We start from the raw sequence: 19,201 nt of genomic DNA on the forward strand, positions 1-19,201 counted from the left end.
AAAAAAATTCCGATACTTAATTTCAGTGCAAAAAAATATTCAGATACTTAATTTCAGTAAAAAAAAAACATTCAGATACTTAATTTCAGTGCAAAAAAATATTCAGATACTTAATTTTGGTGCAAAAAAAAATTCCGATACTTAATATCAGTGAAAAAAAAAAAAATTCAGACACTTAATTTCAGTGAAAAAAATATTCAGATACTTAATTTCAGTGAAAAAAAAATATTCAGATACTTAATTTCAGTGAAAAAAAATATTCAAATACTTAATTTCAGTGCAAAAAAAAATTCAGATACTTAATTTCAGTGAAAAAAAAAAATTCAGATACTTAATTTTGGTGCAAAAAAATATTCAGATACTTAATTTTGGTGCAAAAAAAAATTCAGATACTTAATTTCAGTGACAAAAATATTCAGATACTTAATTTCAGTGAAAAAAATATTCAGATACTTAATTTCAGTGAAAAAAATATTCAGATACTTAATTTTGGTGCAAAAAAATATTCAGATACTTAATTTCAGTGAAAAAAATATTCAGATACTTAATTTCAGTGAAAAAAAAAAAATTCAGATACTTAATTTCATTGCAAAAAAATATTCAGATACATAATTTCAGTGCAAAAAAAATTCAGATGCATAATTTCAGTGAAAATAAAATATTCAGATACTTAATTTCAGTGCAAAAAAACAATTCAGATACTTAATTACAGTGAAAGAAAACATTCAGATACTTAATTTCAGTGCAAAAAAATATTCAGATACTTAATTTAAGTGCAAAAAAAATTCAGATACTTAAGTTCAGTGCAAAAATAAAAAATTCAGGTACTTAATTTAAGTGCAAAAAAAATTCAGAATTTCAGTGCAAAAAAAAATTCAGGTACTTAATTTAAGTGCAAAAAACATTCAGATAATTTCAGTAGAAAAAAAATTCAGATATTTCATTTCAGTGCAAAAAAATTCAGATACTTAATTTAAGTGCAAAAAAAATTCAGATACTTAATTTCAGTGAAAAAAAAAAAAATCAGATACTCAATTTCAATGGAAAAAATTATTTAGATTCTTAATTTCAGTGCGAAAAATATTCAGATACTTAATTTCCGTGCAAAAAATATTTAGATACTTAATTTCAGTGAACCAAATATTCAGATACTTAATTTCAGTGCAAAAAATATTCAGATACTTAATTTCAGTGCAAAAAAAATATTCTGAAAGTTAATTTCAGTGAAAAAAATATTTCCGATACTTAATTTCAGTGGAAAAACAAAAATTCAGATACTTAATTTCAGTGAAAAAAACATTCAGATACTTAATTTCAGTGAAAATATTCAGATACTTAATTTCAGTGAAAAAAAAAAATTCAGATAGTTAATTTGGGTGCAAAAAAATATTCAGATACTTAATTTCAGTGAAAAAAATTATTCAGATACTTAATTTCAGTGAAAAAAAAAAAATTCAGACACTTAATTTCAGTGAAAAAAAAAAAATTCAGATACTTAATTTCAGTGAAAAAAATATTCAGATGCTTAATTTCAGTGAAAAACAATATTTAGATACTTAATTTCATTGAAAAAAATACTCAGATACTTAATTTCAGAGCATAAAAAATTCAGATACTTAATTTCAGTGAAAAAAATATTCAGATACTTAATTTCAGCACAAAAAATATTCAGATACTTAATTTCGGTGGAAAAAAAAAAATTCAGATACTTAATTTCGGTGAAAAAAAAAATTCAGATACTTAATTTCAGTGCAAAAAATATTCAGATACTTAATTTCAGTGAAAAAAAATATTCAGATACTTAATTTCAGTGCATAAAAAAATTCAGATACTTAATTTCGGTGGAAAAAAAAAATTCAGATACTTAATTTCGGTGAAAAAAAAAATTCAGATACTTAATTTCAGTGCAAAAAATATTCAGATACTTAATTTCAGTGAAAAAAAATATTCAGATACTTAATTTCAGTGCATAAAAAAATTCAGATACTTAATTTTGGTGCAAAAAAATATTCAGACACTTAATTTCAGTGAAAAAAATATTCAGATGCTTAATTTCATGCAAAAAACATTCTGATACTTAATTTCAGTGCACAAAATATTCAGATACTTAATTTCAGTGAAAGAAAAAATTCAGATACTTAATTTCAGTGCAAAAAAATATTCAGATACTTAATTTTGGTGCAAAAAAATATTCAGATACTTAATTTCGGTGGAAAAAAAAAAATTCAAATACTTAATTTCGGTGAAAAAAAAAATTCCGATACTTAATTTCAGTGCAAAAAAATATTCAGATACTTAATTTCAGTACAAAAAAATATTCAGATACTTAATTTTGGTGCAAAAAAAAATTCCGATACTTAATATCAGTGAAAAAAAAAAAAATTCAGACACTTAATTTCAGTGAAAAAATATTCAGATACTTAATTTCTGTGAAAATTTTCAGATACTTAATTTCAGTGAAAATAAAATATTCAGATACTTAATTTCAGTGAAAAAAAAATATTCAGATACTTAATTTCAGTGAAAAAAAATATTCAAATACTTAATTTCAGTGCAAAAAAAAATTCAGATACTTAATTTCAGTGAAAAAAAAAAATTCAGATACTTAATTTTGGTGCAAAAAAATATTCAAATACTTAATTTTGGTGCAAAAAAAAATTCAGATACTTAATTTCAGTGACAAAAATATTCAGATACTTAATTTCAGTCAAAAAAATATTCAGATACTTAGTTAGAGTGAAAAAAAAATTCAGATACTTAATTTCATTGCAAAAAAATATTCAGATACATAATTTCAGTGAAAAAAAAAATTCAGATACTTAATTTCAGTGCACAAAAATATTCAGATACTTAATTTTGGTGGAAAAAAAATTCAGTGCTAGAAATTCAATAGCATTTCTAATTCAAAATCTGATGAAACAGATTTCCTTCCATACACTTTCTAATGATGGGCTTAAATAAATATTTGTTTGCTTGAAAAATTAAACACATGGTGTCCAGCTGAGTGGACATTTTTGTAACTCCATGAAAAATAGATTGCTAAAACAGTTTCACTTGCATTGTTTTTTTTACACCTAAAGAGGATTAAAATGACTGAAGAAAAAAATGTGGACTAATATTGTCGTAATTCATGCATGAAAGGGTTAAAGCTGAGAGTAAAGTTGAGTTTTATTGTATGAAAAGAGAGAAAACGGAGTTTTTCAGTGAACTAGATGATTAGCTGCAGCACACAGACCAGTGGGAGACGTGATGAATTGTTTCCAGTGTTTGTCGCTATGGAAACCGAGGAAAGTGGGCGGGGCCTGTGACGTCGTACCGTCTGCACGAGCTGTGGGTGATTGACATTTGAAGAGCAGAGCTGTGTCAGTCTGCAACAGAGATTTAAGGACATTGATCTGAAAAAGTGAGCTGAAAGTGTCGAGAATGGGGCAAAAACACGGATCACGTGTCAACAAAGTATCAGAAGGTGGATTAAAAAAAACTGTTTGCACGCAATGTGGGGCTCGAACCAGCAACCTTGTGATTATGAGTCTGATTCTCTACCGACTGAGCTAGCCGGGCTGACGTCACATAGAACGGAACACTGCTATTTAAAGGAAAACCTCAATTGGTTCTGCGCAGCACCGGAAGTAATTTCATGAGGGTTCTGTACGGCCATATATGGGCATGTGTGTCTCTGTGGCGCAGTTCGGCTGTTAACTGAAAGGTTGCTGGTTCGAACTCACCCAGGGACGACTGCTTTGTTTATAGTAATGTTTTGTTAAAGCTATACCTACCGATGTGGCATTTTTCACAGCACTTAGTAAAGTTTGAACATGAACAACCCACCTCCCTCCAAATGTTTGCGCCCAACATGGGGCTCGAACCAGTAACCTTGAGATTACGAGTCTGATTCTCTACCGACTGAGCTAACCGGGCTGACGTCACATGGAACGGAACACTACTATTTAAAGGAAAACCTCAATGTATATTTGGGTATATATGTATATATATATATATGTATATATTTTTTTTTTTTTTTTTTTTTTTAAATATACTTCTTTGTTTTGTTTTTTGTTGATTTTTTTTTTATATACTTTTTTCATTATTATTTTTTCTTTTTCATTTATTATTTTTTTAAATTAATTAATTAATTTATTTTATTATTATTATTTGTGTGCGTGTGTGTATATGTGTGCAAATGTATATGTTTGTCTGTATGCATGTTTTTTTTTGTTTCTCTCTTTTCTTTCCCTTAAAGTTAAGGGTCATTATGTCAGAAACTGCAGAAAAAGTGATTGTTTCAGTAAAATATATCATTAAATGAACATAAACCACGTGTGTCTATCCACTGTTATTGATCCAACTCCATGGGTTTTACTGGTGAATCAATGTTGTAGATGATTGCGGTGTTTCCACGGTAACTACGGAGCCTCTGAACGTCCAAATGGGTCACATCTGATGACCATGAAAAGATGACAAACTGTATTTTACACAAATTATTTACATGTATTGATAGGATTAGTGGATAAACAAGTATTAAACAGTTTAGGTCAGTAGATGCTTTCGGTCACCAGTGGATGTTTGGGTCTTCATGGGTTAAATATAATATAAGATATCTGCTGTTTGGGTTGCACTGTCACAAACATGTTCGGTTCATCTCTGTGGTTCTCGGTTTGGCAGGCGGTGATGGAGTCGGAGATGAAGTTCGACCTGGATGGAGACGGACTCATTGAGAACTCTGGATATGCAGACCAGACTTATGATGGATGGACAGTGACTGGACCAAGGTGAGGGTGGAAGAATGACACGGTGGAAAAATGTAATTTATATTATAGTGTCCATGAAGTCTACTGATTATTGCAGAAGAATGCAAAAATATCCAGATATATTTAAATATAATTACAATTCCCCATTTAATTTTACATCATATTAGGAATTATGAATTTGTTTTGATTAACCCATAAAGACCCAAACAGCCACTGGCAACCAAAATCATCTACTGATGTCAACTGTTGAATAACTTCTGAACATAGATAGATAGATAGATAGATAGATAGATAGATATTTTATTAATACCAAGGGAAATGTAAGTATTCAGGATCTTTGCATACAGCATAAGGTTAGTAACCAGATTAACACTGACATTAAGGTTAGTATATACTCTCAGAAAACATGCTAAAAAACTTAGTCTAAAAAACTTCCTGTGTAATACTGTAAACCAAACACTTCTAATTCAAAAATCTGTAGAAAACTAAATGTATAGTCAGTGTACAGTATTTACACATTTCAGGGCACAGTGATTTAAAGTGAAAACAGTGATTTAAAGTAGAGCTGCAACCGATTAATCGCTTCAAACTGATCCAAAAAAAATCATTCAAGCACAATTCTCCTGAATCAGAGCTTTGTTTCCTTCATTTCTCTGCTGTTAAACATTGGTTCCACTGTTGTGTTTCACACGGACGCTTATTGTGACGCACAAAGAAGCTTCAATTCAGGAAAACTGCAATAGAATATGTTTCCATTCAATTAATTCGAGTTGATTAATCGAATCGTGAATTTTTGCATTCTCTTCAAGCACCTAATCGATTAATCGGTTGCAGCTCTAATTTAACCCTTTCATGCACACTGGTCACTACAGCGGACAGCTATTCTACAGCTGTTCTCTTGTATACATGGATTTTGTTGTTCTTTTCGTTGTTGTTGTTTTGTTTTTTTACACATATCTTTATTAAAGTTTTAATACACTACATATCTTTTCTGGCATGAATTGGTAACATTATGTAGAGCTCTCCTGAGCATAATCACAAGCCACACCATAGTTTTCACACAATTTATTAGTAAATACATGTTTCTGTGCATCTAAAATTAAACATATGGTGTCCAGCTGAATGGACATTTTTGCAACTTCATGAAAAATAGGTTCATAAGAATTTTTTTTCATTATTATTTTTTTATGTATTTTTAAAATTTTTTTAAACATTATTTTAATTTAATTAATTTATTTATTTTTCAGAACAAAATTTTCAATTGCATTGTTTTTTCATGCCTAAAGAGGAATAAAAACACTCAGGAAAATATTTTGATTAAGGTTCTCATAATTCATGCATGAAAGGGTTAAAGTGATTTGACAGGTAAGTGTAATAAAACTACATAAGGTGCATCAATATGGTGAAGTAATTCAGGTAAAATACAGTTTTTCATCTTTTCATGGTCATCAAATATGACCCATTTGGACGTTCAGAGGCTCCATAGTTACCGTGGAAACACCGTCATCTTCTACAACATTGATTCACCAGTAAAACCCATGGAGTCGGATCAATAACAGTGGATGGACACTCTGGGTTTATGGTCAGTTAATGATAGATTTAACTGAAATAGTCACTTTTTCTGCAGTTTCTGACATAATGACCTTAACTTTAATATGAGCTTTAATGAACATCTACATGATCAATAAATTAAATATAGGAAAATACCAGATTTTCACTGAAAAAAAATGCTAAATACAGAAGATAATATTATAATAAATGATGATAAATCCCTAGAAAGAAAAATTACTTTGGGAACTGCCACAAAAGGAGCACTGGGTCTTTACGGGTTAAACTAGGATGAGTCCAGTGGAGCTGACAACGACACAAGTATCTGTGTGAGATTTTCTACCTTCAGGTTGAGTGGCTTTCAAAAAGGAAAAGAAAAAAGGAAATGGAAAAAGTGAGACGTGTTTATCACTGTGGCGCTTATCTGCAGTGTTAGAGGCTGTAGTAACGGCGAAAAGACCATGAAAAAGTCTTATTGACCATGTGGTTATGTCTGTTAAAGCTGAAACAGAACACAGTGTAAAACAACCAAGGTCGAAAAGAGGAGCTGAAGACATTTACAGGCAGACGCTAACAGAATAATATTGTGAAACTCTGTAATGTGAGTTTTATTACACATTTTAAAGCTTCTTTGTTAATGGGTGAAAATTCCAAACCACCTAGCTGCGGTTTCTGGATAGATTTATAGATAGATGGAAGTTTTTTTGTACCAGTAGGGTTCATAATGTGCTGTATTAAAGCTAAATAGGCCTTAGCAAATGTTTTCTTGTGTTGACACTGGCTTCTTTATTTGTACATTTCGTCCTGGGATGTGGTTTTATGCTTGAGTGCAGGTGACTGCTGTGGCCAGAGGCACTGGGTTTGTTTTTTTGTTTTGTTTTTTCTTCTTTTGGTCCTGTTCTCATGAATGTGATCTGATTTTTACTTCTAGGTCTATGTAATCCAAATGATCATCATTGTCACTCTTTTTTTTATTCCTTTTTGTATTTCTGCAGTGCTTATTGTGGTGGGCTGTGGCTGGCGTCGCTGTGTGTGATGTGTAAGATGGCCATCCTGTTGGACAATAAGGAGATGTACCAGCTCTACAGAAGCACACTGGACAAAGGCAGCACTGCATTCGACAAACTGTTGTGGAACGGTAAGAAGTTTGTGTTCACTGTGGATGTCCACACACACTCTATTTGACTATTCCCACATATGCTCAGAGCGTCACGACCAAAACAAAGATTTTTTTTTTTTCTCTCTTGTCTTCTCTTGTGTCTTGTCCACATGTAGATGCTGTTTTAGGTCTTTCCATTGCAGTTTTGTGCAATGTAGCATTTGTGCTACGCCTGAAAAACCACGTCTTGCCAGCGCAAAAACTTTGGCAAAGTTGTCGTTTTTCCATCAGGCAAATATTTATGCGCAGGTTATATTCACACAATTTGAGGGTCAATGGAAAAGCGACTATTTTCAAGTGTCCGGTTATAGTCGGACAATGAAAAATCAGTTATAAAATCTAATTTTGGTTGCAGCAGATGTTGCACATTCAAAGCACTACATCATTTCAGTCGGTTCAGATTCATGTTTACTTGGAAGTGTTTCTCTGGAGCTGCTGTCAGTACCGTCTATGTCTGATTATTTTAAACCGGACCTGTGAGTGATCCCAGATCTGAATGATTACTGGACTACACCCATAAACAGCAGCAGTGAAAGTCATTCTAAAGGTTCTAGAAAGACATGAATGCAGTGAAAGTGATAGCATATGATGATAAGTAGGTTTGGGAATGACCTCTGACGATCTGTTTCTTTTGTAATAGCATGTGCCTTGTTGCCTGTTGACCTGCATCTAGACTGTATTGATGAACTGAATAGTTATGTTTTATAAACACCGATGATTACGACAATCCTGCAAAATAAATCAGAGGACAATGCATGTTCTGTGCTCATTTCTTATTAAATGCTGTATTTATGTGATGAAATGTCAAATATTTAGCTGATGGTCTTCACCCACAGGTGTCAAACATGCGGCCCGGGGCCAAATCCGGCCCGCCAAAGGGTCCAGTCCGGCCCTTAGAATTCAGATGCAAAAAATTTAGATGCAAAAAATTCAGATCACACATCCGGGACACCAAGGATAAGCAATGGATTCTATCTCAAGTCCAAACGACAGCCAGCCAATCAAGGTATGTTAGGTTGGTCATGTGATGCCGATGCTGACCTGGACGTGTGATCTGAATTTTCTGCATTTGAATTTTTTTGTATTCTAAATTTATGAACATAGTTGAATTCAGAGACAAAAAAATTCAGATACTTAATTTAAGTGCAAAAAAAATTCAGATACTTAATTTAAGTGCAAAAAAAAAATTCAGATACTTAATTTAAGTGCAAAAAAAAAATTCAGATACTTAATTTCAGTGAAAAAAAACTTCGGATAATTTAAGTGCAAAAAAAATTCAGATACTTAATTTCAGTGCAAAAAAAAAATCCAGATACTTAAGTTCAGTGCAAAAAAATTCACATACTTAATTTCAGTGCAAAAAAAATTCAGATAATTTCAGTGGGAAAAAAATTCAGATAATTTCAGTGCAAAAAAAATTCAGATACTTAATTTAAGTACAAAAAACATTCAGATAATTTCAGTAGAAAAAAAATTCAGATATTTCATTTCAGTGCAAAAAAATTCAGATACTTAATTTAAGTGCAAAAAAAATTCAGATAATTTCAGTGGAAAAAAAATTCAGATACTTAAATTCAGTGCAAAAAAAAAAAAAAAAATTCAGGTACTTAATTTAAGTGCAAAAAAAATTCAGATACTTAATTTAAGTGTAAAAAAAAATCAGATCCTTAATTTAAGTGAAAAAAACATTGAGATAATTTAAGTGCAAAAAAAATTCAGAATTTCAGTGCAAAAAAAATTCAGGTACTTAATTTCAGTGCAAAAAAAATTCAGATACTTAAATTCAGTGCAAAAAAAATTCAGATACTTAATACTTCCTTTGGTTGCCAGTGGATGTTTGGGTCTTTATGGGTTAAACAAAGACACATTCGACTTCACTTGAATCAGTCACAGAGTATATGTAAAGTGTAACTAAAAACAGATGAGTGTTGGAAAATTACATTTACAAAAGGGGTGGGCTTAAGAAGGAAGAATCCCATCTGAAAATGTGTGTCCTTGGGTGGACTTGAGCCACAGTCCATGAGTCTGTGTATGTATGTTGTCTGTGGTCACGTGTACATACTACTCATGAACCTACGTATCTTTACATAGTGAAACGCACACCTGCCCTTTAGACCTCGCAAAAGAGTGAATGATGGTAGGAGAGCGGTGACAAACAGGAGTGTTATGGCCAGTTTCTGTGGAAGTAAATCTGTTTCATCAGATTTTGAATTATGAATGCTGTTGAATTTCTAGCACTGGATTTTTTTAGGACAGAAATTTAGTATCTGAATTTTTTTTTTTTTTTTTTGCACTGAAATTAAATATCTGAATTTTTTTTTCTGTCTCTGAATTCAACTATGTTCATAAATTTAGAATAAAAAAAAGTCAGATGCTAAAAATTCAGAAGCAAAAAATTTAGATGCAAAAAATTCAGATCACACATCCAGGACACGAAGGATAAGCAATCGATTGTATCTCAAGTCGAAATGACAGCCAGCCAATCAAGTTATGTTAGGTTGGTCATGTGATGCCAATGCAGACGGTCAGTGTGGATGTGTGATCTGAATTTTTTGCATCTGAATTTTTTTTTTTTCTAAATTTATGAACATAGTTAAATTCAGAGACAAATAACATTCCGATACTTAATTTCATTGAAAAAAAAATTCAAATACTTAATTTCAGTGAAAAAAAAAAAAATCAGATACTTAATTTAAGTGCAAAAAAAATTCAGATAATTTCAGTGGAAAAAAAATTCAGATACTTAATTTCAGTGCAAAAAAAAAATCCAGATACTTAAATTCAGTGCAAAAAAAATTCAGATACTTAATTTAAGTGCAAAAAAAACTTCAGATAATTTAAGTGCAAAAAAAATTCAGATACTTAATTTCAGTGCAAAAAAAATTCAGATACATAATTTAAGTACAAAAAACATTCAGATAATTTCAGTAGAAAAAAATTCAGATATTTCATTTCAGTGCAAAAAAATTCAGATACTTAATTTAAGTGCAAAAAAAATCAAATACTTAATTTCAGTGAAAAAATATTCAAATACTTAATTTAAGTGCAAAAAAAATCAGATACTTAATTTAAGTGCAAAAAACATTCAGATAATTTCAGTGCAAAAAAAATTCAGATACTTAAGTTCAGTGCAAAAAAAAAAAAAAAAAAAAAATTCAGATACTTAATTTAAGTGCAAAAAACATTCAGATAATTTCAGTAGAAAAAAAATTCAGATACTTAAGTTCAGTGCAAAAAAAAAATTCAGATACTTAATTTAAGTGCAAAAAAATTCAGATAATTTAAGTGCAAAAAAAAAAATTCAGATACTTAATTTAAGTGCAAAAAAAATTTCAGATACTTAATTTCAGTGCAAAAAAACTTCAGATAAGTTAAGTGCAAAAAACATTCAGATAATTTCAGTGGAAAAAAAATTCAGATACTTAATTTCAGTGCAAAAAAAATTCAGATACTTAATTTCAGTGCAAAAAAAATTCAGATACTTAATACTTCCTTTGGTTGCCAGTGGATGTTTGGGTCTTTATGGGTTAAACAAAGACACATTCGACTTCACTTGAATCAGTCACAGAGTATATGTAAAGTGTAACTAAAAACAGATGAGTGTTGGAAAATTACATTTACAAAAGGGGTGGGCTTAAGAAGGAAGAATCCCATCTGAAAATGTGTGTCCTTGGGTGGACTTGAGCCACAGTCCATGAGTCTGTGTATGTATGTTGTCTGTGGTCACGTGTACATACTACTCATGAACTTACGTATCTTTACATAGTGAAACGCACACCTGCCCTTTAGACCTCGCAAAACAGTGAATGATGGTAGGAGAGCGGTGACAAACAGGAGTGTTATGGCCAGTTTCTGTGGAAGTAAATCTGTTTCATCAGATTTTGAATTATGAATGCTGTTGAATTTCTAGCACTGGATTTTTTTAGGACCGAAATTTAGTATCTGAATTTTTTTTTTTTTTTTTTGCACTGAAATTAAATATCTGAATTTTTTTTTCTGTCTCTGAATTCAACTATGTTCATAAATTTAGAATAAAAAAAAGTCAGATGCTAAAAATTCAGAAGCAAAAAATTTAGATGCAAAAACTTCAGATCACACATCCAGGACACGAAGGAAAAGCAATCGATTCTATCTCAAGTTGAAATGAAAACCAGCCAATCAAGTTATGTTAGGTTGGTCATGTGATGCCAATGCAGACGGTCAGTGTGGATGTGTGATCTGAATTTTTTGCATCTGAATTTTTTTTTTATCTAAATTTATGAACATAGTTAAATTCAGAGACAAATAACATTCCGATACTTAATTTCATTGAAAAAAAAATTCAAATACTTAATTTCAGTGAAAAAAAAAAAAATCAGATACTTAATTTAAGTGCAAAAAAAAATTCAGATAATTTCAGTGGAAAAAAAATTCAGATACTTAATTTCAGTGCAAAAAAAAAATCCAGATACTTAAATTCAGTGCAAAAAAAATTCAGATACTTAATTTAAGTGCAAAAAAAACTTCAGATAATTTAAGTGCAAAAAAAATTCAGATACTTAATTTCAGTGCAAAAAAAATTCAGATACTTAATTTAAGTACAAAAAACATTCAGATAATTTCAGTAGAAAAAAATTCAGATATTTCATTTCAGTGCAAAAAAATTCAGATACTTAATTTAAGTGCAAAAAAAATCAAATACTTAATTTCAGTGAAAAAATATTCAAATACTTAATTTAAGTGCAAAAAAAATCAGATACTTAATTTCAGTGCAAAAAAAATTCAGATACTTAATTTCAGTGCAAAAAAATTCAGATACTTAATTTCAGTGCAAAAAAATTCAGATACTTAATTTCAGTGCAAAAAAAAACTTCAGATACTTAATTTAAGTGCAAAAAAAATTCAGATACTTAAGTTCAGTGCAAAAATAAAAAATTCAGGTACTTAATTTAAGTGCAAAAAAAATTCAGAATTTCAGTGCAAAAAAAAATTCAGGTACTTAATTTAAGTGCAAAAAACATTCAGATAATTTCAGTAGAAAAAAATTCAGATATTTCATTTCAGTGCAAAAAAATTCAGATACTTAATTTAAGTGCAAAAAAAATTCAGATAATTTCAGTGGAAAAAAAATTCAGATACTTAAATTCAGTGCAAAAAAAAAAAAAAATTCAGGTACTTAATTTCAGTGCAAAAAAAATTCAGATACTTAAGTTCAGTGCAAAAAAAAAAATTCAGATAATTTCAGTGGAAAAAAAATTCAGATACTTAAATTCAGTGCAAAAAACATTCAGATAATTTCAGTAGAAAAAAAATTCAGATACTTAAGTTCAGTGCAAAAAAAAAATTCAGATACTTAATTTAAGTGCAAAAAAATTCAGATAATTTAAGTGCAAAAAAAAAATTCAGATACTTAATTTAAGTGCAAAAAACATTCAGATAATTTCAGTAGAAAAAAAATTCAGATACTTAAGTTCAGTGCAAAAAAAAAATTCAGATACTTAATTTAAGTGCAAAAAAATTCAGATAATTTAAGTGCAAAAAAAAAATTCAGATACTTAATTTAAGTGCAAAAAAAATTTCAGATACTTAATTTCAGTGCAAAAAAACTTCAGATAAGTTAAGTGCAAAAAACATTCAGATAATTTCAGTGGAAAAAAAATTCAGATACTTAATTTCAGTGCAAAAAAAATTCAGATACTTAATTTCAGTGCAAAAAAAATTCAGATACTTAATTTCAGTGCAAAAAAATTCAGATACTTAATACTTCCTTTGGTTGCCAGTGGATGTTTGGGTCTTTATGGGTTAAACAAAGACACATTCGACTTCACTTGAATCAGTCACAGAGTATATGTAAAGTGTAACTAAAAACAGATGAGTGTTGGAAAATTACATTTACAAAAGGGGTGGGCTTAAGAAGGAAGAATCCCATCTGAAAATGTGTGTCCTTGGGTGGACTTGAGCCACAGTCCATGAGTCTGTGTATGTATGTTGTCTGTGGTCACGTGTACATACTACTCATGAACCTACGTATCTTTACATAGTGAAACGCACACCTGCCCTTTAGACCTCGCAAAAGAGTGAATGATGGTAGGAGAGCGGTGACAAACAGGAGTGTTATGGCCAGTTTCTGTGGAAGTAAATCTGTTTCATCAGATTTTGAATTATGAATGCTGTTGAATTTCTAGCACTGGATTTTTTTAGGACCGAAATTTAGTATGTGAATTTTTTTTTTTTTTTTTTGCACTGAAATTAAATATCTGAATTTTTTTTTCTGTCTCTGAATTCAACTATGTTCATAAATTTAGAATAAAAAAAATTCAGATGCTAAAAATTCAGAAGCAAAAAATTTAGATGCAAAAAATTCAGATCACACATCCAGGACACGAAGGAAAAGCAATCGATTGTATCTCAAGTCGAAATGAAAACCAGCCAATCAAGTTATGTTAGGTTGGTCATGTGATGCCAATGCAGACGGTCAGTGTGGATGTGTGATCTGAATTTTTTGCATCTGAATTTTTTTTTATTCTAAATTTATGAACATAGTTGAATTCAGAGACAAATAACATTCCGATACTTAATTTCAGTGCAAAAAAAATTCAGACACTTAATTTCAGTGAAAAAAAAAAAAAATCCGATACTTAATTTCAATGTAAAAAAAATTCAGATACTTAATTTCAATGGAAAAAAATTATTTAGATTCTTAATTTCAGTGCAAAAAATATTCAGATACTTAATTTCAGTGCAAAAAAAATATTCTGAAAGTTAATTTCAGTGAAAAAAACATTCCGATACTTAATTTCAGTGGAAAAACAAAAATTCAGATACTTACTTTCAGTGAAAAAAGTATTCAGATACTTAATTTGAGTGAAAAAAATATTCAGATACTTAATTTGAGTGAAAAAAAAAATTCAGATACTTAATTTCAGTGAAAAAAATATTCAGATACTTAATTTCAGTGAAAAAAATATTCAGATGCTTAATTTCAGTGAAAATAAAATATTCAGATACTTAATTTCAGTGCAAAAAATATTCAGATACTTAATTTGAGTGAAAAAAAAAATTCAGATACTTAATTTCAGTGCAAAAAAAATTCAGATACTTAATTTCAGTGCAAAAAATATTCAGATACTTAATTTCAGTGAAAAAAAATATTCAGATACTTAATTTAAGTGCAAAAAACATTCAGATAATTTCAGTAGAAAAAAAATTCAGATATTTCATTTCAGTGCAAAAAAATTCAGATACTTAATTTAAGTACAAAAAAAATTCAGATAATTTCAGTGGAAAAAAAATTCAGATACTTAAATTCAGTGCAAAAAAAAAAAAAAAAAAATTCAGGTACTTAATTTCAGTGCAAAAAAAAATTCAGATACTTAATACTTACTTTGGTTGCCAGTGGATGTTTGGGTCTTTATGGGTTAAACAAAGACACATTCGACTTCACTTGAATCAGTCACAGAGTATATGTAAAGTGTAACTAAAAACAGATGAGTGTTGGAAAATTACATTTACAAAAGGGGTGGGCTTAAGAAGGAAGAATCCCATCTGAAAATGTGTGTCCTTGGGTGGACTTGAGCCACAGTCCATGAGTCTGTGTATGTATGTTGTCTGTGGTCACGTGTACATACTACTCATGAACCTACGTATCTTTACATAGTGAAACGCACACCTGCCCTTTAGACCTCGCAAAAGAGTGAATGATGGTAGGAGAGCGGTGACAAAAAGGAGTGTTATGGCCAGTTTCTGTGGAAGTAAATCTGTTTCATCAGATTTTGAATTATGAATGCTGTTGAATTTCTAGCACTGGATTTTTTAGGACCGAAATTTAGTATGTGAATTTTTTTTTTTTTTTTTTTGCACTGAAATTAAATATCTGAATTTTTTTTTCTGTCTCTGAATTCAACTATGTTCATAAATTTAGAATAAAAAAATTCAGATGCTAAAAATTCAGAAGCAAAAAATTTAGATGCAAAAAATTCAGATCACACATCCAGGACACGAAGGAAAAGCAATCGATTGTATCTCAAGTCGAAATGAAAACCAGCCAATCAAGTTATGTTAGGTTGGTCATGTGATGCCAATGCAGACGTTCAGTGTGGATGTGTGATCTGAATTTTTTGCATCTGAATTTTTTTTATTCTAAATTTATGAACATAGTTGAATTCAGAGACAAATAACATTCCGATACTTAATTTCAGTGCAAAAAAAATTCAGACACTTAATTTCAGTGAAAAAAAAAAAAAATCCGATACTTAATTTCAATGTAAAAAAAATTCAGATACTTAATTTCAATGGAAAAAAATTATTTAGATTCTTAATTTCAGTGCAAAAAATATTCAGATACTTAATTTCAGTGCAAAAAAAATATTCTGAAAGTTAATTTCAGTGAAAAAAACATTCCGATACTTAATTTCAGTGGAAAAACAAAAATTCAGATACTTACTTTCAGTGAAAAAAGTATTCAGATACTTAATTTGAGTGAAAAAAATATTCAGATACTTAATTTGAGTGAAAAAAAAAATTCAGATACTTAATTTCAGTGAAAAAAATATTCAGATACTTAATTTCAGTGAAAAAAATATTCAGATGCTTAATTTCAGTGAAAATAAAATATTCAGATACTTAATTTCAGTGCAAAAAATATTCAGATACTTAATTTGAGTGAAAAAAAAAATTCAGATACTTAATTTCAGTGCAAAAAAAATTCAGATACTTAATTTCAGTGCAAAAAATATTCAGATACTTAATTTCAGTGAAAAAAAATATTCAGATACTTAATTTCAGTGCAAAAAAAAAATTCAGATACTTAATTTCAGTGCAAAAAAAAATTCAGATACTTAATTTCAGTGCAAAAAAATATTCAGATACTTAATTTCAGTGCAAAAAATATTCAGATACTTAATTTCAGTGAAAAAAAATATTCAGATACTTAATTTCAGTCAAAAAAATATATTCAGATACTTAATTTGAGTGAAAAAAAAAAAGTCAGATACTTAATTTCAGTGCAAAAAAATATTCAGATACTTAATTTCAGTGAAAAAAAAAATTCAGATACTTAATTTCAGTGAAAAAAATATTCAGATACTTAATTTGAGTGAAAAAAAAAAGTCAGATACTTAATTTCAGTGCAAAAAAATATTCAGATACTTAATTTCAGTGAAAAAAAAAAATTCAGATACTTAATTTCAGTGAAAAAAAAAATTCAGATACTTACTTTTGGTGCAAAAAAATATTCAGATACTTAATTTTGGTGCAAAAAAAAAATTAAGATACTTAATTTCAGTGAAAGAAAAAATTCAGATACTTAATTTCAGTGCAAAAAAATATTCAGATACTTAATTTTGGTGCAAAAAAATATTCAGATACTTAATTTCAGTAAAAAAAATATTCAGATACTTAATTTGAGTGAAAAAAAAAATTCAGATACTCAATTTCAGTGAAAAATAATATTCAGATACTTAATTTCAGTGCAAAAAAACAATTAAGATACTTAATTTCAGTGAAAGAAAAAATTCAGATACTTAATTTCAGTGCAAAAAAATATTCAGATACTTAATTTTGGTGGAAAAAAAAAATTCAGACACTTAATTTCAGAGCATAAAAAATTCAGATACTTATTTTCAGTGAAAAAAATATTCAGATACTTAATTTCAGTGAAAAAAAAAAATTCAGATACTTAATTTCAGAGCATAAAAAATTCATGTACTTAATTTCAGTGCAAAAAAATATTCAGATACTTAATTTCAGTGAAAAAAAAAAATTCAGATACTTAATTTCAGTGAAAAAAAAAAAAAAATTCAGATACTTAATTTCAGTGCAAAAAAATATTCAGATACTTAATTTCACTGCAAAAAACATTCAGATACTTAATTTCAGTGAAAAAAATATTCAGATACTTAATTTCAGTGCAAAAAAATATTCAGATACTTAATTTCAGTGAAAAAAAAAATTCAGATACTTAATTTTGGTGCAAAAAAATATTCAGATACTTAATTTCAGTGCAAAAAAATATTCAGATACTTAATTTTGGTGGAAAAAAAATTCAGTGCTAGAAATTCAATAGCATTTCTAATTCAAAATCTGATGAAACAGATTTCCTTCCATACACTTTCTAATGATGGGCTTAAATAAATATTTGTTTGCTTGAAAAATTAAACACATGGTGTCCAGCTGAGTGGCCATTTTTGTAACTCCATGAAAAATAGATTGCTAAAACAGTTTCACTTGCATTGTTTTTTTGAGACCTAAAGAGGATTAAAATGACTGAAGAAAAAACTGTGGACTAATATTGTCGTAATTCATGCATGAAAGGGTTAAAGCTGAGAGTAAAGTTGAGTTTTATTGTATGAAAAGAGAGAAAACGGAGTTTTTCAGTGAACTAGATGATTAGCTGCAGCACACAGACCAGTGGGAGACGTGATGAATTGTTTCCAGTGTTTGTCGCTATGGAAACCGAGAAAAGTGGGCGGGGCCTGTGACCTTTCACCGTCTGCACGAGCTGTGGGTGATTGACATTTGAAGAGCAGAGCTGTGTCAGTCTGCAACAGAGATTTAAGGACATTGATCTGAAAAAGTGAGCTGAAAGTGTCGAGAATGGGGCAAAAACACGGATCACGTGTCAACAAAGTATCAGAAGGTGGATTTAAAAAAAAAGTTCGCGGGTAATGTGGGACTCGAACCAGCAACCTCGAGATTATGAGTCTGATTCTCTACCGAGTGAGCTAGCCGGGCTGACGTCACATGGAACGGAACACTGCTATTTAAAGGAAAACCTCAATTGGTTCTGCGCAGCACCGGAAGTAATTTCATGAGGGTTCTGTACGGCCATATATGGGCATGTGTGTCTCTGTGGCGCAGTTCGGCTGTTAACTGAAAGGTTGCTGGTTCGAACTCACCCAGGGACGACTGCTTTGTTTATAGTAATGTTTTGTTAATCGCAAGACAAATTATTGTGTGTTAAACTTACACTGTGCAAGTAGAATGAAAGCAGCAGAAAAGCTGTTATCAACTGCACAAATAATATACACACTGCCAGTCAAAAGTGTTCAAAATTCAGATACTTCATGTCAGAGCATAAAATATTCAGATGCTTAATTTCGGTGAAAAAAAAAAATTCAGATACATAATTTCAGAGCATAAAATATTCAGATGCTTAATTTTAGTGAAAATATTCAGATACTTAATTTTAGTGAAAATATTCAGATACTTAATTTCGGTGAAAAAAAAAAAAATTCAGATACTTAATTTCAGTGCCAAAAAATATTCAGATAGTTAATTTGGGTGCAAAAAAATATTCAGATACTTAATTTCAGTGAAAAAAAAAAATTCAGACACTTAATTTCAGTGAAAAAAAAAAAATTAGATACTTAATTTAAGAGCATAAAAAATTCAGATACTTAATTTCAGTGAAAAAAATATTCAGATGCTTAATTTCAGTGAAAAACAATATTCAGATACTTAATTTCAGAGAAAAATAATATTCAGATACTTAATTTCAGTGAAAAAAAAATTCAGATACTTAATTTTGGTGCAAAAAAATATTCAGATACTTAATTTTGGTGCAAAAAAATATTCAGATACTTAATTTCAGTGAAAAAAATACTCAGATACTTAATTTTAGAGCATAAAAAATTCAGATACTTAATTTCAGTGAAAAAAAAATTCAGATACTTAATTTCAGTGAAAAAAATATTCAGATACTTAATTTTAGTGAAAATATTCAGATACTTAATTTTAGTGAAAATATTCAGATACTTAATTTCGGTGA

The 19,201-nt window shown here is 29.4% G+C and overlaps 1 protein-coding gene across 1 annotated transcript; it reads left to right on the plus strand.

Annotated features, from left to right (window-relative positions):
* The first annotated feature begins 4,641 nt into the window (after window positions 1–4,641).
* Window positions 4,642–8,211, plus strand: LOC115438471 (non-lysosomal glucosylceramidase-like). The gene is made up of 2 exons (XM_030162121.1): window positions 4,642–4,769; window positions 7,292–8,211. Exons 1-2 carry the CDS (start codon window positions 4,669–4,671, stop codon window positions 7,479–7,481), a joined length of 291 nt encoding a protein of 96 aa, XP_030017981.1. The 5' UTR covers window positions 4,642–4,668; the 3' UTR covers window positions 7,482–8,211.
* Window positions 8,212–19,201: the final 10,990 nt, after the last annotated feature.

This window comes from Sphaeramia orbicularis, chromosome 18 (genome assembly GCF_902148855.1).
Source record: "Sphaeramia orbicularis chromosome 18, fSphaOr1.1, whole genome shotgun sequence".
NCBI classification, from domain to species: Eukaryota; Metazoa; Chordata; class Actinopteri; order Kurtiformes; family Apogonidae; genus Sphaeramia; species Sphaeramia orbicularis.